This window comes from Mastigoproctus giganteus, chromosome 12, assembly GCF_048544385.1.
Source record: "Mastigoproctus giganteus isolate SK-2022 chromosome 12, ASM4854438v1, whole genome shotgun sequence".
Classification (NCBI taxonomy): Eukaryota; Metazoa; Arthropoda; class Arachnida; order Uropygi; family Thelyphonidae; genus Mastigoproctus; species Mastigoproctus giganteus.
In genome coordinates, this window is record NC_143586.1 from 126355886 (window position 1) to 126382590 (window position 26705).

Consider the following 26705-nt stretch of genomic DNA (forward strand, 5'->3'; position numbering starts at 1 on the left):
TTTCGGACCCTGCAATGCTATGTGATTCCGATTCGTCTTTGTGCTCCCTACACCTCCTGCAAGTTTGTCGCACTGGTAGTGAATCACCCTGTATATGTGTGTGTGTGTGTGTGTGTGTGTGTGTGTGTGTGTGTGTGTGTGTGTGAACACTGGATTTTCCGAAAAGAAAATTCAGTTTTATGTGCGAAACAACTCAACTTTATTCTTATTTTTATAGAGATATATAATAACAACTTTATTTACGATAAATTTTCTGTAGACTGAACGAATAATTTGAAATATGTATACAATTATATATACTAATCGTATGGAAAATAAGTAATGTTCTATAACGAAAGTAGTTGTGATTCTATCAGTATATATTTTAAGAAAATAAACACATATTACTTGATACCTTCTGAACGTTTCGCGAACCCACTAGAACTGATATATGGACCGCCAGGGGTCCGCGGACCCCGGGTTTGGGAAACGCTGGCTTAATCTAATCCACTACTACGGCTGTTCTCTGCAAGGACGCCACGGTACGGTCGCTAATTTTGTTTTGCTTAGAAATGTGTCACCTAAGTAGAAGGCTGGAAAAAAAAAAATCATTTTTGTTGAGAAAATAAGCATTCTGACAAAACCATTAACTGATCTCATTTTTAATGAGTTCAGTTATGCATTATGCACTATCGTTCTAAAAAAAAAAAAAAAAAAAAACCGACAGTGCATAATTAAATTAAATTAAATTATAAAGGATAATGTTAAAGAAAACATAATAAACGAGAGCCAGTATTTCCTTACCTAAGTTTTTTCAAAAGTTCAAAGGATACTGTTGATACTGGTGACATGGTATCAATCAAAGCGTAAGTGTCATTTTTTCTACACTGGAAAAGACAGTGTTTATGTCTTAGTTATCAATCCACGCAGTAACTATTTACACGATACTATATAAAAGTCAGTAATATCTAGAATAATTCTCAAAAATATTCAAAATAATGATCATTAATATCTATAAATCTGCTATCAGTGAAAATATTGTTCGCACTACAGTATTTGAATCAAATAATGTAGGTGAAAAATAGTTTTTGTAATTAGTGTACAACAGGACAACAAACCTTTTTAAAAAGACACATATTAATAAAATAAAAAGGTCTATCATATAAGTTGTTAACCGGAGAGACTGCTTCTACAGGGATGGAGTACACTTAAATAAAAAGGGTGCAAGAATGTTTGCTAATGCAATCGAGGCAGTGTTAGGTGGATAGGGAACTGCTAGCTTGGGGATTTCCAGGACTACTGGGAGTCACAGTGAAACAAGTAAATACATGGGCTGTGTTAGGTTAACTAAGAGTAAGAACAGGTGCATGTATACTTGCATGTACACCAATTCTAGAAGTTGTTGTCGATAGTTGTTGGGATATCAGAGACATGGTGTCACACAGTTATAAGCAATGCAGAATTCGAATTTGGGGAGTACAATGTGGACAGAAAGGATAGACAGGACAGAAAGGGAGGAGGGGTTATGCAGTTAGTTAACAAACATAAAATCAAATGAAGTGCATCCAATTGGTGGACAATGCAATGTTGAGTCAGTGTGGTGTGACATAACCATTGGGAAAGGGAAAATGAGAGTAGGTGTGTGTGTTAAAGGCCTAATGAATCTGATGAGTACAATGAGCAATTGTGCAGAGGAATAGAGTGGGCCAGTAAAGCAGAATGTCTTATAATGGGGGATTTTAACTTTCCAGATATCGAGTGGAACTTGTGGGTTGGTCACTCGCACACTAACAAGACTTTTGTGGATTTATTGGATGACTGTTGACTGTTTTCTACAGCAACATGTTCAAGAGGCAACCAGAGGGAGTAATAGTCTTGATCTGATTACCACCGGTGATTATTCGTGCATTAAGAATTTTCAGATAAAGGAACCACTGGGTGATAGCGATCAGTGTACTGATGTGGGATTTACTTAAAGATGTAACTACCATCAAGGGAAATGGGAAGAGCTTTTGCTTTCCACAGTGGTTTCAGACAGTTTTTTTAAATTCTATACAGTGTGATCAACTGATGATGTTACCAATGGTCAATTCTAAATGGGAAACCGTCAGGGACTTAATCTTAGAAACTAATAGGCTTTTCATATCAACTAAGAAATACTCTTCAAGGTTTAGGCCTAAATGAATTAATGAGGCTCGTGGCAGAGAATAAAAATGTATGGGATGCACATAAATTATCAGGCGACATAGAAACCTATGGCAGATATAAGCTAGTCTGTAATCGAGTCACCAAGGCAGGCGAAGACAGATTACGAGAAATCCTTGGCAAACGATGCAAAGAAAAACAGCAAAGAGTTCTTTACTTATGTAAACTATAGAAGGAAAGGGATGAATCTATTTGGTCCACTTAACATAGATAGTTTGACTATGGATGATCATGCTCAGGTAGCTATTAAGCTGAATGAGTATTTTGCATCTACATTCACACACACGAGGAGTTATTCAAGAAGAGGAATGCCAGAAGCTTGTCAAACTCTAACAAGGAGTTAAGTGGTTTTGTAATAACTGAGCAAAGTGGAGAAGAAATTGTTGAAGTTAAATATAAGGAAGGCACCTGGGGTGGAAGGGACCTATCCAGTTATATTAAAGCAGGAAGCAAAGGAAGTAAGCAAATGCTTAGCCATAATTATGAGAGCTTCTTTAGACTCAGAGGAGGTCCCTGTGGACTGGAGGTGTGCAAATGTATCCCCAATTCACAAAGAGGGTTCAAAAGGTGACACAAGTAACTATAGACCTGTTATTTTAACTTATGTTCCGGGGAAAATAATCGAGTCACTGGTTAAAGAAGCATTGCAGGATCATCTAGACAACACTGCAGTAGTAGTAAGACAGAGCATGGGTTTGTTAAATGGAGGTCTTGTCTGACCAATCTGATTGGATACTATGATGTGGTCACAAAGAAACTGGATGCAACAAATAATTTTGATATCATATACTCCTCTAGATTTTCCGGGATAGATGGTAAAAAACAAATCCAGGATAATCGATTTCCCGGGTAATCGAAAAATATAGAACTCCTCGACATTCGTAAGAGTAACGTAAGACGTAACTTCTTACTTCGTCGAGTTTTACGTAACTCGGGAATGGCTAATAACATATTGCTACTTTATGACAAATCTGAATTCAACGCGATACTTGTTAATCTTTGAGCATTTTCATACATTCTTATTAGTTTTTTCTGATCCAAATCGTTCGCTTTTCTTGGTAGATTTACTAGTACTGTACCGCTGTCACTCTTAGTCGGCACCATGATAACTGTCAAGATGAAATTTTCTGTAAAGAACTTCGCAGGGTTAAGGCGAAAACTCACTATTATCACCCCGCGCGAGCTCACATTTTACTAAAGCACATTTCTGGAGGTCACTATCATAAAACAATTTGCACTTTCCGTGTTATTGGGCTTTTCTGTTCGTGCATCTAATTATAAACAGGTAGTCAACTCGATCTTATTGTATTTGCGAAAATACCAATAGCTGGAATTCTGTGGATTTTTACGTTATTATGGTGAAATGTGTTCCCCCTTCACTGTAATCTTCAGTCATATAAAAAAAAAATAATAAATAAATAAATTGTAAGAATCTTCTCTTCTTTCCTATTTTTTTGCTTGTTACTCCGTATCTCACTTGTGCAATTTGTGCGTGCCTTGATGGTCATTATTGATTGCTTATTATTATTTATTTTATTTTTTTTTTGTTTTAAATTTTACAATCCTAAAAAAAAATTGAGTGAAAAAAAGTTACATAACTCCGTAGTTGCATAAGTCGGGGAGTTACTGTATCGAAATATGTTCAGCAACCTACGTAAAAAAATGGCGATAGATAAAAAACGAAAAAACTTACCACATACTACTGGCGTGTCCAATACAATGCTTCCCTTTATTTTTTGCGATATCGATTTTAAATGTAATAGCTTCCCTTTATTTTTTACGATGTTGCATATGATTTGGTCATCAACATTATAATGGTAACGGATGCATCGTTTTCAAACTTTTGATTTCTAAAAAAATACATATATATTTACTAAAAAAAAATTTCCGACATCCCTGACAAAAATAACAAAACAAAAATTTCTTTTTCTGGTGCAAAGGACACAACAATTGACGCGACGTACTGAAACAAACTAAACATTTGTTTCTCTTTTTTTTTTTTTTGAGCGGCGGCCGTGAAGACAGCGGGGTTGCAAAATGCAATATAATAAATAAATAAATTTTCTGTTTATACTCCGGGACGACCAAACGATCAGAGGAGTTTACAAGATACACAGAATACAAGAAACAGCACCGTATTCAGCAGTCACGGGCTTGAACCCCAGTCACTCATTAATCTTCCAGTTACGATTATAAGGCCGCTTCTTGTTGCTTATTTCCGACTAGCAAAACACCTGTTTATACCTATTCTAGTTATTACTTGAATTTTATAATTTTTGGTTTATTTATTTATTTTTTTTATTTGGAGTCTTGAAGTGTCCCGGTTAATCTGCTTCCTGATTAAAGCCTGACGTAGCCCAGTGGTCAGGAGCGAGAGTGCATAGCACGCGTTCCTTGAGTGGACCAGGGTTCAAGCCCGTGACTACTAAATACTATAAATATTTGTATTGACGATTTATTGTAAACTCTACTGACTTGGTTGTCGTGCCGGAGTATAAACAAAAAAAATTAATCCGGTCCCGGTAAGTCGAGAGTCTGCTGTACTTGGATTAGAGAAAAGCTTTTGATACTGTTGCACATGGAAGAGTGCTGTATAAATTGGAGTGGTATGGCATTAAGGGCAAGTTGCTACAATGGATAAAGAGATGGTGGAATGGGAGACGACAAAGAATGGTAATCAACGGACACTGCCCTTTGTGGACTAATGTTATTAGTGGAGTTCCCCAGGGTTCAGTGCTGGGCCCATTGTTTTGTGTATTTATCAATGATATTGATGAGAGTATATCAGGCTTAATGTCCAAGTTTGCAGATGATACAAAGGTTGTCAGGGTTGTTAATTACAGTAAAAACAATATGCAATTGGATCTAGATAAGTTGACAAATGGCCTGAGAAGTGGCAACTGAAGTTTTGACAAATGCAAAGTTCTGCATATGAGAAGCAGTAACCCAAGATAAACGTACCAACTGTGTGGTACTACACTCAGGGAAGTGGAGAGTGAAAAAGACCTGGGGGGTAACTGTGCAGTTAGATATGAAGTTCGCTGAGCTGACGGCTGCCAGAGCAGGTCATGGAGTCTTTTCAATGATATAGAGGAATTTCGCTAGCAGGGACAAGGAGGTGATTATCCCGTTATACAAAGCAATGGTCAGACCACACCATTATTTTTCCAAGGATGTAGAGTTGTTAGAACGAGTACAAAGAAGGGCAACAAGATTGGTGAGGGGAACAAAAGGATGCTCTTACCAAGATAGGCTTAAGTTCTGAAAATTGCAGTGCCTGGAGACTAGGCACATGCGAGGTGATGTTGTTGTTGTTATTTGGTTTTTAGGAGCATTAGCAACTAAGGCCATATTGCTCCGGGAATATGCGGTGGTCATTCCTTGACCTTTCCGCATCCTCCGTATTTGGTGGTGATGGGCTCGAACCCCGGTCTAATCAAGAAGCGTGTGCTACGCACTGCTGCTCCTTCCCACCTGGCTACGGAGGCGCCATGCGAGGTGATCTGATCGAGGTGTATAAAGCCTTGAACGGGTTGAGCAAGCTCAATGCTGATTGAATTCTTACTCTTGGTCAGATTAAGAACCCGAGGGGGCATAGATTCAAATTGAGGAAAGACAGTTGTAGAATAGACGGGAATTTTGCCTTTAGCCAGCGGGTAGTTGATTGCTGGAACAAACTTCCATCTGTTGTTTTGGAAGTTGATAGCTTAAATAATTTTAAGACTGAGCTGGACAAGCTTTTGGAGTGAATAGTTGAGTGAAATGGGTTTTTTTTTTTTTTTCTTTTTGGCTGATACTGCATAAGTTGCTTTCTTGAATCGTATTGCTCTGCTAATGCTAATTTAGTGCATTAGCATAATTTCCATATACAGTAAACCAATCAAAGTTGTGCAGTTGCATCATTGCTAAACATCACATTGTAAATTCCTTCACAACAGGTTGCCTGTCTCATTATGCCTCGAATAAATAAAGCTTTCCCAGTACATAAGACTATTGTTACTTATTCTTATTTGCCTATAATCATTTTTTTAAGAATTTTTATTTGTATTTTATTTATTATTATTTTTATTTTTATTTTTATTATTTTTTTTATTTGCCTATAATCATTTTCTTTTGAGAATTCTTATTTTTATTTTATTTTATTTTATTTATTACTTATTTATTTATTATTATTATTTTTATTTTAATTATTACTTTTTTATTTATTTTATTTTTACTTTATTTTATTTTTATTTATTTTATTTTATTATTATTTTTTTATTTATCTGCTGGTACCACTGGGTTAAGTCCCAGTGGTACAGGATTTGTTGGCATCCACTGGAATTGATTTTTCCTACAGTGGATGCGGGATTCTTATCTTGTCATTTTCGTTTGACAGTACGCGTATTGTTATGGCCCGCCTCCTCGTGGCGTGGACTGGGGGAAGCCATCCTGGTGATCGCTGCTTCCTATAGCAAGAAACAACAAAGCCAGATTTGCAGATATAGCACCATACTTGTATCTGGCCATTTCACTGAGCTCCGTACTCATCACAGTATACGATGGCGGAGTTGAACTAACGTTTAGGTGCCGCCGTACATAAGACACAACACTTGTCCACATGTACAGTGTATGTCTGCGCGTGTAGCACAGTGGTATCGTCACCGTCCTCCCCCACCGGGTGGAAAAGGCCCGGGTTCGAATCCCGTCGATGACGCGAGGAATTTTAATGGGCTTTTTTCACTCCGTGGCTGAGTTAGTCGGTCTCAGGCGTAGATAGCAAGGTTCTCCCCCACCCCCAGAAACTGCGGTTTTTTCGTCCAGCAAAACAGGCCAATCGACCAGAGAACATATGCAATTGATACCCACAGATTCACGTCTGAATGCCACATCATACCAAAACATCGTTGCTGACCAAGTTCATCCGTTCATGTTGACAGTTTTTCCTCAGTCAGATGGTTACTTCCAGGAGGATAATGCACCAATGCAGTGAAACTTACAGCTGTTGTGGAAGTGGGGAGTTTCAATAAATTCAAAGAAGAACCAAAGAAATTACTGGAGGGTATAAACTGGTAATGTGGTAATTTTTTTTTTTTTTTTTTTGGCTGATGCTGTATGAACTTGCTTCCTTGCATCACTTGCCACCGTTAATAATAATAATTATTATTCTTTTGGTAATTAGAAGTGTAATTTTGTTCATCGCTCAAACTTTAAATTAGTATTTATGGCAGTATTTTGCCCTCACACATTAATCGCGTAATGGTATACAATGTATTACAAGAGAAACAGAGCTTACTTCACATTTAACTACAACAGGGACGTGTTCCCTCCTAAATGTGGACAGGTAATGAGAGCTATTTGTACTTTCCTTTGTGGAGAACTCAAGGAAGTCAGTCTGGATATCTAAAACGAAGCCGTTGGTATCTTGTGTCGTGGGCTGTTGCTGTAAAGTAGAGAAAATGGATAGAAATTAAAATGAATGGATGGAAGAAAATGAATATTTGAATAACTGTAACTTTAATATTCCCAAGCAGCATTACTTTCAAAATTATTTATAAGCTTATAATAAATTTATAATCCATTAAAATAGCGTGCAAAATAAACTGCTTCAAAGTTAAGAATGATGCGTATTAAGTATTGCATTAAACAAAATCAGGCTATTTTAAATAATTCAATGTACACATTACTATTCAGATTGGACAATAGTCCCAGTTCTGTACATATCATGAGAAATCTAGGTTTGCAGAGAAACCCGGAGAGCATAGCGACGCCGTTTTGTCACACCTATCGGTAACGCCAGGTACATGCTTAATTATCTTAATTATTAAAAGTAAGGTATTTTAATAACAAAAGTTCAGTGTCGCAAAACTTTTCATTTCGACCGCTGGCTACTAGTAGGGATAGCGAACCAATGGCAAGCATACCACAAATGGCATGCATAGGGAAAAATATACGGATCCACGGCAACAGCAAAGATTAATTAATAATTTTAATCAGCTTTTTTTTTTTTGTTTGTTTGTTTGTTTGTTTCTGTGGAATGCAAAATAGTTATACTTTCTGCAGGTTTTTTTTTTTTTTTTTTTTTTTGCACACTAGACAAAAAAGGTTTGCCATCATCGTTGCCCTAACCTATACAAGAATGTTCTAATAGCACTTGTATTATGAAGTTTTCGCTCTAAATTTGTATGAAAAATCGAATCGCTGTACACCGACGTCAAATTCCAAAAGAAAAATTATACAATAACCGCAACGAAGAGTAAACAAAACGTATTGGCTTAGGCCAGTGGTTTTCAACCGGGGTGCCGCAACAATATTCTTAGGGTGCCGTGTAATTTTGGTTAAGTTACTTAAAGTTATTATTATTATTTTTTATTTTTTTTAAAATTAATTTATACTTTTATTTCATTATAAAAAGGTGTACGGTATCCATTGTACCATTTTTTGTGGTGATCTATAATTGATCTTTATTTAGTATCTCTATATAAGAATAAAATTATTATATAGGTATATATTAAAAGGTCGAAAACCACTGTGTTAGGTATTTCTTTTAGCCTAGGGGTGCCGTGAAAAAATTACTGGGATACTAAGGGCGCCGTGAACCGAGAAAGGTTGGGAACCTCTGGCTTAGGTACACCCGCGTTCTCCCCCACCGCGTCTAGAACTGTAGCGTATTGAATGCTCTTTTCGATCAACGTCACAGATTTTTAAGTAACAATATGCACAGATAAACTAGTTTTCCGCTGAAAAGAATAGTCCTCCTAATGTAATGTTTTCTGTATTTCTAAATCCTGTATTCCAATGATGGCGAACCTTTCCCAGCCTTTTGAAAATTACCATCCATTCAGAAGCCTTATCTACCGACTGCTATCTACTGGCAAACCTCCACTGCCTCTCACGTGAAGGTGAACAATTTTTCGTTATTACAAAGAGCTCTCCATATTTTCACAAAAAACTATTACATTAGGTTCACCAGAAAGTTCATATACCCATGTGTATTGTATCTGTAAATTGCATATGTTCTCTGGTCGACTTGTCTGTTTTGCTGGACGTAAAATCCCAGTTTTTTTTTTTGGGGGGGGGGGGAGGAACCTTGCTATCTACACATGAGACCGACTAACTCAGCCACGGAGTGAAAAAGCCCATAAAAGTTCCCCGCATCATCGACAGGATTCGAACCCGGGCCTTTTCCACCCGGTGTGGAGACGATGGTGACAATACCACTGTGCTACATGCACAGACTCCATATTTGCACAGGCAGCCTTCACACAACGAGGATCTGTTCTCTCTCTCTCTCTAGAAACTGAAACTTAAAAAAAAAAAAAAAAAACGAGTGCACTTCAGGGGTCCCACCATGATCTAAGCCTCTGCCACAACATCACCTTACCAATGGACTTACTTATGTCGTTCATAAACAAGAAATGAGAACTGTGCAGGCGTCCTCTTCTGGGAACAGAATCTGTCGATCTGTCAAGGTTTTCTTGCACCTATATACACTCGGTTTGGTCAGGTGCAGCTGACATCTGGATTACCATATGTGGGATGCCAATCTGGGGCTTACCTTTGCAGACCATCCTTGTTCTGCAAGCTAGCTGTCTTCCTTTCCCTGGCCTTCAGTGGGCTCCCAGACCAGGGCTGATTCCTACTTCTCGTTTTCCACCTCTTCGTTGTACTATAGCAGTGGTTTTCAACCGGGGTGCCGCAACAACATTCCAGGGGTGCCACGTAATTTGGGTTTAAGTTACTTAGACTTATTACTATTTTTTAATTTTTATGTTTATGTTAATTTTTATGTTTATTTTATGTCAATTAATGTTGTGGTATCTATAATTGATGTTTACTTAGTACCTCTATATAAAGAATAAAATTATTATATACTGTATATACATAATTTGTATTATGAAATGTAATTTTTATAATTATATTATTGTAATAAATATCATATAATATATATATATATATATATATATACGGATATATACAGAGAGAGAATAGGATCTAACAGTCAGAAAATTGTTTAGGGGTGCCGCTAAATATAATAAATTACTTAGGGGTGCTGTTATTAAAAAAAGGTTGAAAACCACTGTACCAGAGGATGTTTTCTTTCCTCCTCCTCCTTTTGCCTACTATGAGTGCCCCATTTTTAATTTGGGCTCTGCCCAGAGAGCTCAGGTGACCATGGTGGAGACCAGCCAGAGTATGATGGGCAGCCTGGCTCATCTCCCATCGGTGGTGGAGGGCAACATAGAGTCCCACTAGGGGCCCTGCGGCCAAGCAGCCAGAGACACAACAACAGAACAAAACACGATATTACAAAAACCAAACACTACACTTTTTTTCTGGCTTTTGCAGTAGTTCTGCATTTCTTTACAGAGTACATACAGCACAGATGTGAGAAACCACCAGTACCATGCCATTATATACTAACTAGCAGTTATTCACATCCAGGAGTAAGGGAGTGGAAATTAAAAGCTTCTTCAATTAATTTTCGACTCATGTCACAATACTCGACACATTCATAGAAAAAATTAAAAAAAAGATGGTTCCAATCTTCCAGGAATCCGAAAGTACATAAAGTAGGCTCAGTGATTCCAAATTCTCTTATTTTGCAAAAAAAGGAACCATATCCAGTCAAAAGATAAGTTTTATGGAGATTGGGATTAAAACAAGTTGCCCATTGTTTACCATTAGCATTCACTATTAGAATTTTTTTTTTTTTTTTTTTTTTTGTTACTGATCCTTTCACACAATTACTCTAACGTTCTTGCCACCGTTTTACAAATTCTGTCCACAGATGCTTCCATTCCTCTTTGTAACTGGCATCACAATCTATTTAAAGTGAAAAACAATTATATGGCAGTCCCTTTCTTAGGTGAAAACTTATTGGTAGATCATTCGCACCAGGGGCGTTCCTAGGGTATGTGGCGCCCGGGTGCCAATTAAAATTTTCTTCATACGTGTATGTAAGTTTCAGGTTTTCAGGCGCCCCTTGAACGTTGGCGCCCGGGTGCCCTGCATCCTCGGGACGGCGCGACCCTGATTCGGGCATTGAATTTCTGCAAAGTGGAGCTTACCAGATATGTGATGTACATTTGTATATCCCACAATTGGCTGGAAAATGAAGTCATAAAATAAGCCAATGCTTTACCCCTGATGCCCCATTCTTTCCTCTTAATTCCAGCAATCATGCCCACAAACTTTCGAATTTTGTCCGCAATGTATGTGATGTGGGTTATGAAGCGCATCTGCTTGTCAATCATCACTCCCAGATATTTTAGAGTTTTAACTGATTGAATGCTAGCTCCCCCCCCTAGAATGACCCTTGAATTCCTTGTCACTGATAAATGGCCCTTGAGTAATAAGGTTTTACTCTTTGTTTTTGAAACGTGTCTGTGCAAATCACACCAATTCTGCAGCTCTGATAAAAACAAAATTAGAACGCTGTTCCACTTGTGATGGAGAGTCACCCTTCAGTAACATAACCAGGTCGTTATCGTATGTCATTTCCAGGTAAACCTGAGCGTAAGATAACGCTAACCTTGATTGGAGGTACATATGAACTTTTCTTGTACGACTTTTTTATGTTCAATGCACATAAAGAATTTTCGATTTGTTATTTATTTTATTTTATTTTTTTTTATGGATTCAGGAGAGAGTATCAGCTGCTGGTGTAAATGAGAACACCCAATATTTTTGGAATATCTCTCGAAACACAGTTGTGGTTTTCGATGTATGATAAATCTACTCGGTTAACAAAAAGTTAAGTAATGCATGAAGCGTATTATATTTCAGGAGCATTCGATTTTTATTTTTCTTAAATTAATTGTTTTTTCTCTTTCTTTGATTAATAGAAGTGAAAGGTAAATGACGATCTTACTACTAATTACTTGCTTATGAATTAATTAATAATATGGCTTATTTTCACTTTACTACAAATATCCCACAACGCAATATTCGTTTTTATAATACTTTATTCATGAAAATGTAACTTATTTATGTAAATGTACACTTATTTCACGGGTTTCTGTGATTTAATAAAATAAACAAACAACAACACGTACCTTAAATTGTAATATGAAGTTAACATTTTTTTAATGTTGACTTCATATTACAATTTGATATTTATTTCCTCCTGGATTTTAATAAAAATCAAAATATAATAAGAAAATAATTCATGGTGTATATATTTAGTAAACTGATTACAAAAAACGAGCTCTTCAAAAAGCAACAACTTTCATCTGGGCTGATAAAGTATTTTTGGAAGAATCAGCACTCGACAATAGACATAATATCCATTGCTTCAATTAAAATACTGTATGTAGTATTTGATATGCATGAAAAAAAAATCATTGACGGATTTCTATATATCCGATTTTAATAAAATATGGGATGGTTAGACAAGTCTTTTTAAAACATCCAAATATAAAATTTCATAAAAGTCTATCCGCTGAGAGTAGAGTTCTTAAATGCGCAGACGGACGGATGGACATGATGAATACAAAGATGTGTGAACGACAAACGTGGTGGAACAAATGATTAAACTAATTTTTAAAAAATGGGAATAGAGGTTTGGAACTCTCTTTTTGAAAAACGCTTTGTACCGTTGCATGTTAATTTTGTTAGGAATTAGTCAAAATTTTTGTTTATGAAAAATCCGACAATGCCGTTTTCGACATGAATACTTTTTTTTACTTCACCTGCAGTACCGGTGAAGGTGCAGGTGAAGTAAAAAAAGAGAGAGGAAAGATTTCCTTTTTTAATTTACACGTCTCTTTAACGTACCTCACAGAAAGATGATACATCATCTTCCAGTAATCGATCTACTATTTGATGTCTTTTCCTGTTTCTTGGGGCGCTGAAGTACACATCATTATCCATATTGCATCCACCTATAGCACAGGGAACAATAAAAAAAAAAAACTTTGGGTATTAATTAATTACCTTGCTCTTAAAATAACTTTCTTCGCTGAGTTAGTTCTTAATTTACACAATACTCTAGGCATAATAAATAGTTAATGATAAATTAGCTAATTTATTTTGGAAAATCACCTTCTGTATTGCGTTATAGGAATAGAAGTACATACGAATTGTAACGTCTTGTTGCCGTTATGGGTATAATTGCATTATATTAATCTAATCCAATCAGATCAGTTTATAGCAGCAAACATGAGCTCATATTGAGAAGTTGAACTCTTGTCCGCATGGGGAACAAACAGACACGGGCTTTAACAATTTGCTCATATCAAGCAAAGTTACAATTCTGAAACTGTTTTGCTAGAAACTGGATTACTGAGACTCACATTAAGTTCTGCAGTTATTTTTAAGGCAGCAGTTTTATGTTTTCGGGCTGCATCCTTTTCAGTGTCCGGCGGGGAAAAAAATAATGGAAACACATGATATGAAAATACTGTAATCGTTTTTTGTAATTTCTGTATAATGTCACTCCAGGCTCTCTCAATAAGCTCTGTTATGAACTCCAGCAATCTTTGTGCAATGGGGTGCTTGCTACAGATGATCCTGAAATTGCGACGAATTTCTTCTTTGAGCATATCCTAAATAGTTACGAAAAATGCGAGTCATATATAAAGGTAATAAAAAGACCACCAGGCCAAGACGGAAATTATGCCCATTCAGCTCAAACAAAATTTGTAACATGCTAAAGAAAAGGGACAAACTTGCAAGAATTGCTAGAGCAACAAGAAAGGAGGCATATAAAAACAAATACACAGCGTACAGAAACAGTCACCGACAGTATTCGGTCGGAGAAAAGAAAATATTATAGTTCCCAACTTAAAGGCATCATTACAAGCAAGGAAAAGTGGACAGTCTGTAAGGAAAACTAAATCACAGAGCTACGTTGGAGATGTAGTTGAGAACTAGGTACTCATTTCAGATGACTAGGAAAAAGCTGCAGCTTTCTGTAATCACTCTTTCTCAAGTGTGAATAACCTTTTTCAAGACGAATTTGACTCTAGAGACAATGCAACAAGAGAATCACGGCAGACTCATGGGCTTCCTGGAAATCAATCAGTTTATCCATCAACAACAGTACGCTTATCGTTCAAAAAGATCCACTGACCTGGCAATTGTTGACTTTTGCTCTAGGATCATGGATTGTCTTGAAAAGGGTCACCATGCAATAGCACTGTTTCTAGACCTATCTAAAGCTTTTGATTGCATAAATCATAAAATTCTACCCAACAAGCTCAACAATCTTGGCTTGAGAGGAAAAAATAATCTTCTCCTTGAAGACTATCTTACTGATCGACCATTTGTCGTCAAAACAAACCAGTCTTTTTCAGACTTTGTTATTTCTCCAGGGGAGTACCTCAAGGCTCACTTCTCGGAAATTCATTAATGAATTTCTCTCTCTTCTTCCATCTTCCCACCTAGTAGCGTATGCTGATGGCATTTCTATTCTGATCGCTGATAAAGACCTTAACCAGCTCCAACTTAAAATCTCTGCCGTGCCCTCTGTGATGCATAGTTGGCTTCAAAATAATCAGCTTATACTAAATCCAGAAAAATCCAAATATATGGTGTTTAGGACGAAAAATAAACCATTAAATATTGATTTCGAAATAACATACAATGGAAAACAACTCGAAAGGGTGAATGATACCAAGGGCCGTAGCCGAGTGGGCAGGCGCGAGGGTGCGTAAGTACACGTGCCTTGATTGACCAGGGTTCAAGCCCGTGACTGCTGAATACGGTGCTATGTCTTGTATTCTCTCTATCTTGTGAACTCCTCTGACCCGGAGTATAAAGAGAAAATTTATTTATTTATATTTCTAGGAATCTGATCACCTTACGAAAGAAGACTTCGTCACTAGCAGGAATACTCGCCCGAGCTTCTACCTGGGTGCTTCCCTTTTCAGACTCGTATTCCTTTCCTTAATACAGACTCACCTCACATATGGAATCATCTCATGGGGTACTACCAGTCAAAAAAAACCTTGCGACAATTCCATTGTCAATCGATGTGTTCGTTCAACATTAGGCCTTCCCTGGAATGCATCGGTGATTTCGAGATACGTATAAGGAAGAACACATAAGCCAGAGGCTTATGTGTTCTCCCTCCCTTCTTGCTGTTATTTCCCAACAACGGTAACACAAAATAGGGATAAATAAATTCTCAATTATCAATGTATTTAAGAACATGCAGTGATGAAGGTTTTTTTTTTTTTTTTTTTTTTTGTTACTGTGGATGTTTGGTGGATGTTCAGCACGGGTCATCAGTGACTAAAATTGCTGATTTGTTTAATGTCCAGAGCAACTGTATCGAAAAAAGTGTGAAGTGTAAAGTGTTTAACGTCTAACGCCCCAAGGAGTTTCCTCCATTTCTGCGTTGTGTACTCTGTGTAGCACAGAACTCTGTGAAGGCCAGAGGTTTTCAAAAAGTGTAAGTGTGCGTTAGTGTTGTGTAGTTCCTCTGACCATTTAGCCGTTGAGCCCCTAGTGGGACCTCCGGTTGCCCACACTTTGCACTGAGGAGGCAGGTCAGGCATAGAGTGATCGCAATAAGTACTCTAGCAGGCCTTGCCACCTAGTTTCCGAAGATTTCAGTGGCAAAGGCCTTAAAAAAAAAAGGAAAAAAATATTTAAAAAAAAACGCGACACGGTAGCGTATGGATACAAGACTAAAGGATGGGGGGGCAAGATAGAAGTATGGGGCAAAAAGAGTAGGTGACCCCAAAGTCAGTGGAGAGGGAAAGAGTATATAGTGTTAGTTGTCAGAGCCCCAGGGGTTTACCCCATCTCCGCGTTGTGTACTCTGTTTGAAGGCCAGAGGTTTCGGAAAGTGTGAGTTTGTGTGTTAATGTTGTGTCATGTTATGTTGTTCCTCTGATCATTTAGCCGTTGGGTCCCTAGTGGAACCCTTCCGCTGCCCACTCTACCCCCCGTGGAGGCAGGTCAGACAGAGGGATCGCATTTACTCTGTCTGGCTCTGCTACCTAGTTTCTGGAGATTTCAGTGGCAAGGACCTATTACGTAAAAAAAAAAAAAAAAAAAAAAAGAAAAAGCAATGAGTTAGAGTAGAGGTAAATACTGAAGAAGGGGGACAGATAGAAATATGGGGATGATAGAGAAAGCAATCCCAAGGATTCAGTGGGGGAAAGCCCCATCATATGAAAGAAGGGGGGCAGCTGGGGAGGAGACAGAACCTGTGTCCTCCCCTTCCCTACCAAGGGTGTGGGGTTTAAAGTGAACCAGGTAAGGGTTCACTTTTAAACCCCAAGGGATCGCCAATGCGATAGTCTCAAGATTCTTCTTCAGGCGTTTCAATGTCACGTCAGTCCATGGGTGGCTGTTTGTCTAGTCTTCTCAAGTCATATCATTTGATGATATGACTTGAGAAGACGATCCTTGTTCAGTAAGTATGTCCCGCGGTGCTTGGAATCAGTGCCATTGTCAAATTTTGTAGGTAGTTCATTGTCCTTCCCTATATTAGGGTTTCAGAGCAAGTCCGGGTTCAGCTGATTCCGTTGCAGTTCAATTGCAGTTTTGATTTATGGTTGAGGGAGATTCCTTTGTCTAGTAAAGAGTTCCTGAGCGAATTTTGAAAAAGGCTTTGTAATGCTGTTCATCATCCAAGAGGTGGTGTTCCTGGTCCTTTGGAAGGTAATATATTTGTGATATGAGGTTGCGTCGGAGATCTTCATAATATGGGCATTGGTACATTAGATGTTCCCAGGTTTCCTGGGATCCACAGTCAGAGGTGTATTGCTAAAAAAAATAGTACCGGAACGCTCGTCGATTAATTACAATTAGTTACCTAAGCTTTTTTCATTTGCAAAAATAAATAAGTCAAAGATTAGAATATTTGTTCAGTATTTGTTTATTTATTTGTTTATAACTATTAAATAAAAATTTCAAAAGTAAAGAACAAAGATAAAATATTTAAAAAATCAGAAAAAAAAACTAAAACAAAAACTACTGTTCAGAAGAATCATAAAAATTCCCATACATGATCGATTACGTATTCTTGTGTGACTGCCCTTTTTGTTTGTTGGTCAACAGCAGAACGATGAGACCGCAATGAAGTTCGAACATAAAAATTTGGATTCCATAATTCTAATGGTGAACCGTGTAGTTTAATAAACAACAAACATTTAGAAAAAAGTAGTAGTAGTGGCATGTGATGCTTTCTTGCAATCACATGCCACTGAAGGTAGTAAATTTCGCTCTGATTGAGCCATGTTCTGTGAGAAGAAAGGTGGTTTGTAGGCCTGGGGAGAACCAGGTTGGGCATTTGGGGGTAGACTGTTTTGATATACGGTATGAATTTGTGAGAGATGGCGCCTTTTGTCGACTCCTTCCATCTTATCTGCCAGACATGCTGCAAGTGGGTAGAGAGTCGTTTCTTTTCTAAGTTTGGATTATTAAGTGGGTCCGATGAAAAGTCCAGGATAGTTTCTGACTTTCTCCTTGACAGTTGATATAGTACTCCTGCGCGGTGACCTCCAAGCCCAGCGATACGACACATGAGAGGACCTGTACAGTAAAAACTGTACAGGTACTCGCATGTGTCGTGAGTAGAAACTGTATTGACGGCTCTTGTTATGGTTTAAAGAATGGAGAACTGTACGGTTTCAAGTTTTTGCCCGTTCACCACGGTTGCTGCCCTAGAGCAGTGGCGGGCAAACTCATTTCGCTGGCGACCCCCTTTATTAAATATAAAATTGATGCCACGCCTCAATGTAAACCCGAGGGAGGATGACAATATTTTTAGAGAAGAAAAATGGCATTTTATAAATTATGTACTAGAAAATTTTATTTGAGTACAGAGAAAGGAATAAAAAAAATTGTTTCCTTTTTAATTTACACATTAAAATAATTGTTTAATTTTTTTATTGAATATAGCAAAAATAACAAATCAAATTCTTATTCTTCAGTTAAGATTACAAAACAATAAAAAATGAACAATTACAAAACAAAACAATTAATGAGAAGGATGAGCCTGGATAACCGATAATATTTGGATGCAATATTTGAAAATGCTAATCTCATGTCATCGTCTGTATCAGGTCAGGAACGCTGTTTTGTTTTTATAGTTATTAATTTTGAGAAACGAACGTCGCATAAATATGTAGACCCGAAAGTTATCTTTGTATCGCCATTTTCGATAATTTTGGATACTCATCTCGAAGAGAAAGCCAAAAATTTTCACAAGTAGTATTGAAACGAGCATGTCAGATGTTTCGTCAGACGACAGGTCGATGAGATTTTCCTTTTTGCTCAATGGTAACTGATTTGAAGAAATTTCAAAAGTAAAGGGATCACGAATCCAATACAACTTTTTTTTTTCTGGAGATATATTAAATCGTTTGGAAAAATTCTTAATTAGCATTGTTAAGTGGGTGGCAATGATATCCCTAAATTGTAAAATGTCAATATTATTGCTATTAACAAAACCAGAAAAACATGGGAACATTTAAGTATTATTTCGCATAAATTCATTTTTCCAAAGGTTAAGTTTATTTTTGAAAGCTTCTGAGTACTAATATATTTGTTCCCTGTCCTTGTTCAGGCTTAAATTAAACTCATTAAGTTTTTCAAATATATCAACAAGGTAGCTAAGATTTCCAAGCCATTTTTTAATTGTAAACAATTGAGCAAGGTTCTGATCTGTATTTGATAAAAACAATAAAGCTTCATGTTTGAGGCAAAAATGACGTCGCAACACTTTACCACAGGGCAACCACCTCACTTTCGTATATAAAAGAAGCGTTTCATAAGCGGATCCCATTTCATTACAAAGTATAGTGAAAAGTCTGTTATTTAAGCTTCTACTTTCAATAAAGTTGGTCACACGTATGAGCATCTTTGCTGCATCTTTCAAAACTTGGTGCAAATCAGTTTGCATTTCCTTGGCTACTAATACCTCCCTGTGTATAATGCAATGATTAAAAACGATATTTGGAGCAATTTCCTTTAATTTGCCTTTTAAACCTTTATTTTCTCCTGTTAATACAGCCATCAGTCATCGATGCGAGCCTTTTCCACCCGGTGTGGGGGGGGGGGGACGGTACCACTGTGCTACACGCGCAGACTGCCTTAGAATCAAACTCCTGAGGCGTATATTATGGCTGGGTTAAAGACTGCCTTGTAGAATAGCGCCAAGGTGGGTTTTTTCAAACCCCAGTCTTGCCGCGTTACCTGGCCACAAACGCAGTGTAATTTGCGATTTTCCTGCGTATATGGCCTAGGTGAAGAAGAAACGACTCATTTTTGTCAATAATGACCTCAAGGTACTTCATCCCTTTGAGGAGTGTGAAGCAGGTTTTTGCAGGTGACATCTTTAACTGGTTGAATTTGGTCCAGTCCAGTTAATGCTCGGTTGCCGTAGGTTTCCAGAAGCGCCCTGTAGTCCGCCCCCAGCATCAAGAGAGGGAAAGTGATCTCTGCATCACCAAGCATGGAAAAACGGTCTGATAGGACAAATGGTGGTAGAAAATCGAAGCTGACTGAAAAAGAAGGCCGGATGCTCAATAGGATTGTAGCCGAAAACATAAACTACTGCTCCAATAATATCTGCAGAACTCAATGTGAGTCTTAGTAATCCAGTTTCTAACAAAAGAGATCAGCGAACTTCGTAAAGCTGAAATTTAAAGCAGAGCCGCTAGGGTAATACATCAGAAACTAGCTCAAAATTACCAGTTGATCAAAGAAAGTGTACCGTGTTACAAGTACGAACCTCAGGCAGTACTAGAGAACCCTACTCACAAACTGTACTGGGAGAGCCTAAACGGACAAGTGTGTATGTGTGTGTGAGTGTGGTATGGGTGTTTAATGGCGCACAAGCTGCTATAGTGCGCCTAAACGGACAAGACGATCTTGCACAACAGACCAGTGTAATAATTCTGGATGAATCTCCAAAGGGATAAGGTGGTTCCAGAGTAATAGAAGCATGCGTTCATACACAGCCCAACACAACAGCCAATATCCAACTGTAAACTCATGTGATCAGATACAGAGCATTAGCTCTGTATCTCATCACATTACTTACATTTAGTTTGGTTAAAATAAAAAAAATAAAAAAATAAAAAACTATAGTCTAATAAAAATAATAAATTAAAAAGTGGGGATAGATTACAGAATACTGATTACGTATTTAGGACATTTTAAATATACCTTTTCTTACCTGTTGTAATGGCAGCAATCACCCATCCCAGACTTGGCGATAACAGAGGAAGCTGTTGTAAGGTATAAATCGCACGATGAACTTTCCTGGAAATAGACTAAGCGGAAAAAGCATTGATCAAAGGTATTGATTGGACGAAAACTAATCTTCCTTTCGATTGAGGTAAAATTCCCCGTACATATTTCCTCCAGAGCATATCATACACGTTTTGTTGTTCTCATGTAAAATAAACAGACATTGTGTTTGGAAAGAAATACGGTATGCGGAAGTGCCAGCGCTTTCCAATAGCAGAGCGTTGACCCGAAATGAAAAAATCAATACTTTTTTTTTTGCATTTGTGTGTAAACCAAACGTTCTGAATATCTGGTAGAAAAATAGTATTAGAGAATTATAGTATAATTGCTTTTCACAGATTTCGTTCATTTTAACCAATGAGTAATGTTCATTATCGCTAAAGATGCATTTATATGGAGACACTCACAGAGTAATACTACCCTGTGAAGACACTCATAAGAGGCTATTCAGAAATTTATATAAAGCGATTTGTTATATTTCTGAACATTTCCTCCCCGTAATTACGGCTTTGATCCTAAGTCCTCATTATTTATTTCGTGTCAGAAGAGTTTACATTATTCATTTTTAATAATAATAATAATAATAATAAATTATGTAGAATTCCTGCAGTCCCCGTCCTCCATAACATATTGTAACATTGTACCTGCTCGCCTGTCGTATTACGCAATTCGTGAATGGCGATAATACAGTATTTATAAAAACGAATGCGCTCGCATTTTCGGAAGATATCGACTAAGTACAGTGAATTATTTAAAATACGCACCGTCTGGGACTGAGGGATGCGCGATTTTAAAATTTCCAGAATTTAGAGGAGTAAACCTTACCTAGTGGTTGAGCAGGTTTGTAGAAGCGCTTTCAATGAATATTAAGCACAAACAACTTATTTATACCTCCATAAGCATTAAATGTAAACAGAGTGGCAGCAAATTTCGTGTACTGTAATATTAATTTTCAATGCACTAGATAAATAAATTTCCTTTTATTCTCGATACGGCCTAAGTCAGAAGAGTTACATAATCGTTGTGTCTGCAAACATATTGAATTGATTACAACTGGTCAGCACACATTTGGTCACATGAACATTTCTTGCTAATTCTTATTCATTTTCTGTTGCTGAATTCAAAAACGCTAACAGAATTTTTCTGTCATGCACAATTTTGATGTGACACACAAATTTTGATATAAATAATACAGTAATGAAATAGTCATAGAGTATGGTTTTAAAAATGAATGAACGTGTGAAAAGGATTATTCTGTTGAATGGGTTGAAACATGTTTAAACCTTCTGTGAAACTCGATACTTGTAGCAGATAGCTGTTCAAACAAGTTCAGACCTATTTGTAATATTGCTTACTTCCGCAGGGTAGACTGTTCTCTCAGTTGCGTGCCGGACGTCACGTGGTTGAGGTCATTATTGTTTGCGATCCTTTTCTTCAAGTGTTGTGTACACTTTTTAAATTCTTCTGTGCATTTACAACCTAAGGCGTCTCGTAAGTGTATCAATCATCCTTACAGATTGCGTTTCATATGTGGTGAGCTAACTTTTAAATCACAGAGACGAAACTTCACTCCCTTAGTTAAAAAAAAAAAAAAATTACAAACTTTGTTTCGGATGTAAAGTGAGCGATCAAGGAGAGTCTTGGGCCCCTCATTTCTACTGTATCAGTTGTGTTAAATTACTTTCCGCCTGGTTAAATGGATCTCACCGTCATGTGCCATTTCCAGTTCCTAACTTCCTATGATTTGGAAAGAACCAAAAGATCATTCTACTGACTGTTATTTTTGTTTAACAATAATTGGTTTATATATATATATATATATATATATAAACCACTGGAAACTTACAATTTGGATGAAGAAAATGATGAACCAGATGATTTTGAGTTTGAGGGCGAGACTCAGAATGACTATGGAGAAGACCAGCAAGTTAGTGATCCCACATGAAGTGACATGTTCATCCTTGGAACCATACTTAATATTTCAAGAGGAACTAAATAGATATTGTTCGTGATCTGAACTTATCTAAAAATTAAGCTGAGCTTTTGGCTTCTAGGCTAAAACGATGCAAGAGGCCACCAAAATATGCTATTTTTATAAATTTATTTAGCAAACATTTATACATTTTATTTTCTCAAGAATGTGATTTGGTTTACTACAAGGATGTAAACTCTCTAATGGCTCTAAGATACTTGAGTCATTAGAGATACTTGAGCAATCTGAATGGTGGTTATTCATCGAGTCCTCAAAAGCGAGTTTGAAAGCAGTGTTACCATAAAAAAAATACATTACCATCAGCACCCTTAACATATATTGCACAAATGATTAACAATTATTAACTTTAATGGTAATTAACAATTATTAACTTTAATGGTAATGGTAATTTTCTGAATATTCCGCGCTTTTTCTTCTGAATATGTAATATTCAGAAGAAAAAGCGCGGAATATTCGGAAAAATTATACAACTTTCTTTGTATAATTATTTGAAAATTTGTATAATGATTTGAATAATTATTTGAATATTTTCATAATGATTTGAATATTTGTATAATTCTCTACATTTTTGTATAATTCTCTAAATTTTTGTGTATTTTTATCGCTATAATTTTGTATATTTTATATTTGTATAATTTTGTAAATTTTCTGTATACAGTAATTTCTTTTGAAGAAAACAGTGTGTATAACTATTTGTTTAAGATTCTGCAATTTTCTGTATAATTTATTTTCTTTCAAACAGTTGAGTGGTTAACTATTTTAGGTTATCTATCTCTAAATGGTTCCCGCATTTTTAAAGAAAATCTAACTCTAAACAAAATTTCCTTCAATTTGAATCCTTAATTTAAACTGAAATGGTTTCTTTCATGTATAGTTCTGTTTCTCTACCTACAAGTACATCTTCTATCACCACCGCGAAATACGGCGGAGTTGACTTGACGTTCCAGCTGCCACCATTCATCAGACACGCTTTATACTGCACAAATGAAAGAAACCTATGATAACATGAAACTTCTTTGACAAGCGTCAAATATGAGCAGTTTTCTTGGCATATCTGTCGTGATCTTAAAGTGATTGCTCTTTTACTAGGATAAGAATTTTTTTTTTTTTTTTTTTTTTTTTAATGTAAACCCCAAACATGAGAGGTATTAGAACCTATAGTACTTAGTACCATGCTTGGGTTGAAGGTTGAGAAGACGAAAGAAGATATTTGTTGACATTGGACTTGAACTTCTGTAGACTGTAATTTTCAGGAAATACGTATGAAGGAAGGTTGTTCCAGAAAACGGCAGTTGAATGAATAAATGAGGAAGATGAAAAGTTGGTTCTGTGGGTTTGAAGTTGGACAGTAAATGGATGTTGGCTGGTGGCGGCACGTTTTCGGACTGTTTTGAAATAGAGAGCGGGAATTATAGAAGCCAATTCAGAAGAACAGTGCCCATGGAAGTATCTGTAGAAGCGGCATGCAGCAGAAACAGTAAGTCTATGAGACAGCGAGTGGAGAGACTCTGTCAGAGATGAATCATTAATTAACCTAACTGCCCTCTTCAGAATGGAATCGAGAAGTCTGAGAGGGGTTTTGGTAGGCACCACTCCAGATGTAGGAACAATATTCCATGGCAGGGCGGATTTGCGATTTATACAGAGTGAGCAGCTGTTTGGAAGAAAAGTAACGCCAAGAGCGAAAGAGAAAACCAAGTTTTTTAGATGCAGAGGAAGCAATATTTGTAATGTGCTTGTGCCAAGAGAGATTAGAAGTCAAGATAATCCCCAAAAGAGATATATCATTTTGCCTAGAAATCGGAGTGTCACTAAAGATAAGCATAGGAGTAGAAGAATACTTTTTGCGAGATATAAGACAAAACTGAGTTTTAGAAGGGTTGAAATCAACTAAGTTGTCTTTGCCCCACTGGAGAATTACCTGAAGATCGGCATTTAAGGAATTGGTAGCAGATTTTCGAGAAGTTGAAGCTGATTCAACAGGACAAGGTTTCTCAAAATGGAAAGTGGAATGCAATGTGCTATCATCGGCAAAACTATGGATAGGATTTCCAGTCAATGGAAGAAGGTCATTAATAAACAAGAGGAAAAAATGGGGGAAAGAACTAAAATTTGGGGGACACCGGCATTAGTGGAGAAGTTAGAAGACGGAAAGCCATCTACAATCACCCTCAGTGAGCGATCAGAGAGAAAACTGGATAACCAATTACTAAAAACAGTTGGTAAACCATAAGATGGAAGCTTGTTTAGAAGACCTTTATGCCAAACACGATCGAAAGCCTTTGAGATGTCAACAGCAACTATTTGTGTTTCACCGAACCTTTCCATTGAATTAGTCCATAAATGGGTAACATAAGCCAGTAATATCACCAGTGGTTCGACAATGACCGAATCCATACTGGCGATCGTTGATCAGACGGAAGGTTTCTAGGTAGTTTAAGAGTTCGCGGTTAATTGATTTCTCCATTACTTTAGAAAGAGTAGAAGTAATTGCAATGGGACGATAATTGGATGGGAGGGATTTGTCACCCTTTTTAGGAACTGGCTGTATATGAGCAAATTTCCAAACAGAAGGAACCACACCTTTGGAGTAAGAAAGTGAAAAAATGCGGCAAAGAATAGGAGTTAGTTCAGGAGCACAGGTTTTGAGAACAAGTGGAGAAATACCATCGGGACCTGGAGCTTTCTTAGCATCAAGATTCGTCAAAATCCTTCCGACATACTTTTGACGGAAGACCACAGGAGGCATTGAATGGAGCGTGTTGGGAATGGTGGGAGGTGGTTTACCAAGATCATTAATACATGAGTTGGAAGAAAAATGGGATGCTAGCCGATCAGCTTTATCCTTAGCTGAAGTGACAACAGAACCAACTGGTTTGGACAGAGGTGGGAGCAGAGATGGGCAAAAGTTGCGGCCAATAGCTTTGGCAAGAGACCAGAATGCTCGGCTAACATTAGGGCAAGAAGAAAGTTTTCTGCTCTTAGCCTGTTCAAACTCTAGTTTGGACTGATTAATAACTGCTTTACAATTGTTGCGAGCTTTGGTGTAGGCAGAAAATGAAACTGAAGAATTAGAAACAAGCCAATTACGATATGCAACATTCTTCTCTTGAACAGCCTTAGCACATTTATTGGAAAACCAAGGTTTAGATAAAGGACGAGATTTTAAAGTGGAGTGTGGGATAAAGGATTCCATTCTTGCAAGAATAATTTCACTGACACGATCTGAGCAAACGTTGACATCAGGAGTTTTGAAACAGTAATCCGACCAAGGAAAAGAAGTCTCGCAAGTCATCCCATTTTGCATTCTTGTAATTCCAAACAACACGAGGTTGAGAATAGCCATGAAATAAAGGTTCCATTGGAGAAGAGACAATCACCAAGTTGTGATCTGAGGTGCCTAAGGGACCTCGCACTTCGACCGTGTACTTAGAAGGGCTGTTTGTAAGAAAAAGATCAAGCATATTGGCTGTATGGTTAGGGTTGTCCGGTATTCTTGTAAGTATATGAACAATCTGTGCAAGGTCATTAGTAATTGCAAAAGCCTCAGCATCTCGACAGCTGGGTCGGTGAGACTAGAAAACGGAAGCCAGCTGGAGTTGTGAACATTAAAATCACCAAGGAAAATTACCTCACTGTTAGGAAATTTGGACTGGAGAAAGTCAAGTTGCAAAGAGAGGAAGTCAAAGAGCTCCAAGTGATTAGTGGAGTTGGGAGAATGGTAGAGACAACAGATGAATTTGACGCAATGAGGTAGAGAGAGAGATTTTAAGCCAGAGAAGATCAAAGAGAGGAGATTCCAAATTGCCAAGTCTCTGACAGTGAATATCAGAACAGACATATGCACAAGTACCACCTTTGAGGCGAAAGGAATCGTACAGCAAATAATTTGGGCATCTGAGATGAGCAGTAGTTGAATCAACCGATAACTGAGATTCTGTCAGAAAAAGTACTTGGGGTTTGGCAGACTGCAAGTGGAAATGGACATCGTTGAGATTAGAATTGAGACCACGTATATTTGTGAAATCAATTAGGAAGTGCTTGGGAGGTTTAGATCTTTTCGCAGATAAGCTTGCTCTATTAGTTTCACAATTCATGGTGTATTCAATAGTAAGAAAGAGTGAGTGGGACATGGTGCATGAAGTAATGAGATTTTTGGATATGGCGTACACGTGGTAAAAATATACCCAGATCCTTGACATAACGTGGCCTCGACAATGCTCCCCACATATACACTACTCGGACTCCCTCCAGTCACTATCTGGCAGAGTAGAGGTAGCAAGATTATACACTAGCTGATCCGGAAGCCTTCTAGAGAGTTACCAATAGCTTC

General features: G+C 37.4%; 1 protein-coding gene across 1 annotated transcript in view; it reads right to left on the minus strand.

Annotated features, from left to right (window-relative positions):
- The window catches only part of LOC150077403 (uncharacterized), a 36671-nt gene extending 16307 nt beyond the window's left edge, over positions 1-20364 (minus strand). The window contains exons 1-4 of the mRNA XM_090385887.1: positions 20306-20364; positions 12943-13049; positions 7460-7606; positions 784-866 (exon numbers count right to left, since the gene is read on the minus strand). Coding sequence (XP_090242013.1) covers positions 784-866; positions 7460-7606; positions 12943-13038 — 326 coding nt within the window. The 5' untranslated portion in view covers positions 13039-13049; positions 20306-20364. The remainder of the gene's footprint in view (positions 1-783; positions 867-7459; positions 7607-12942; positions 13050-20305) is intronic.
- Between the last annotated feature and the right edge of the window lie 6341 nt (positions 20365-26705).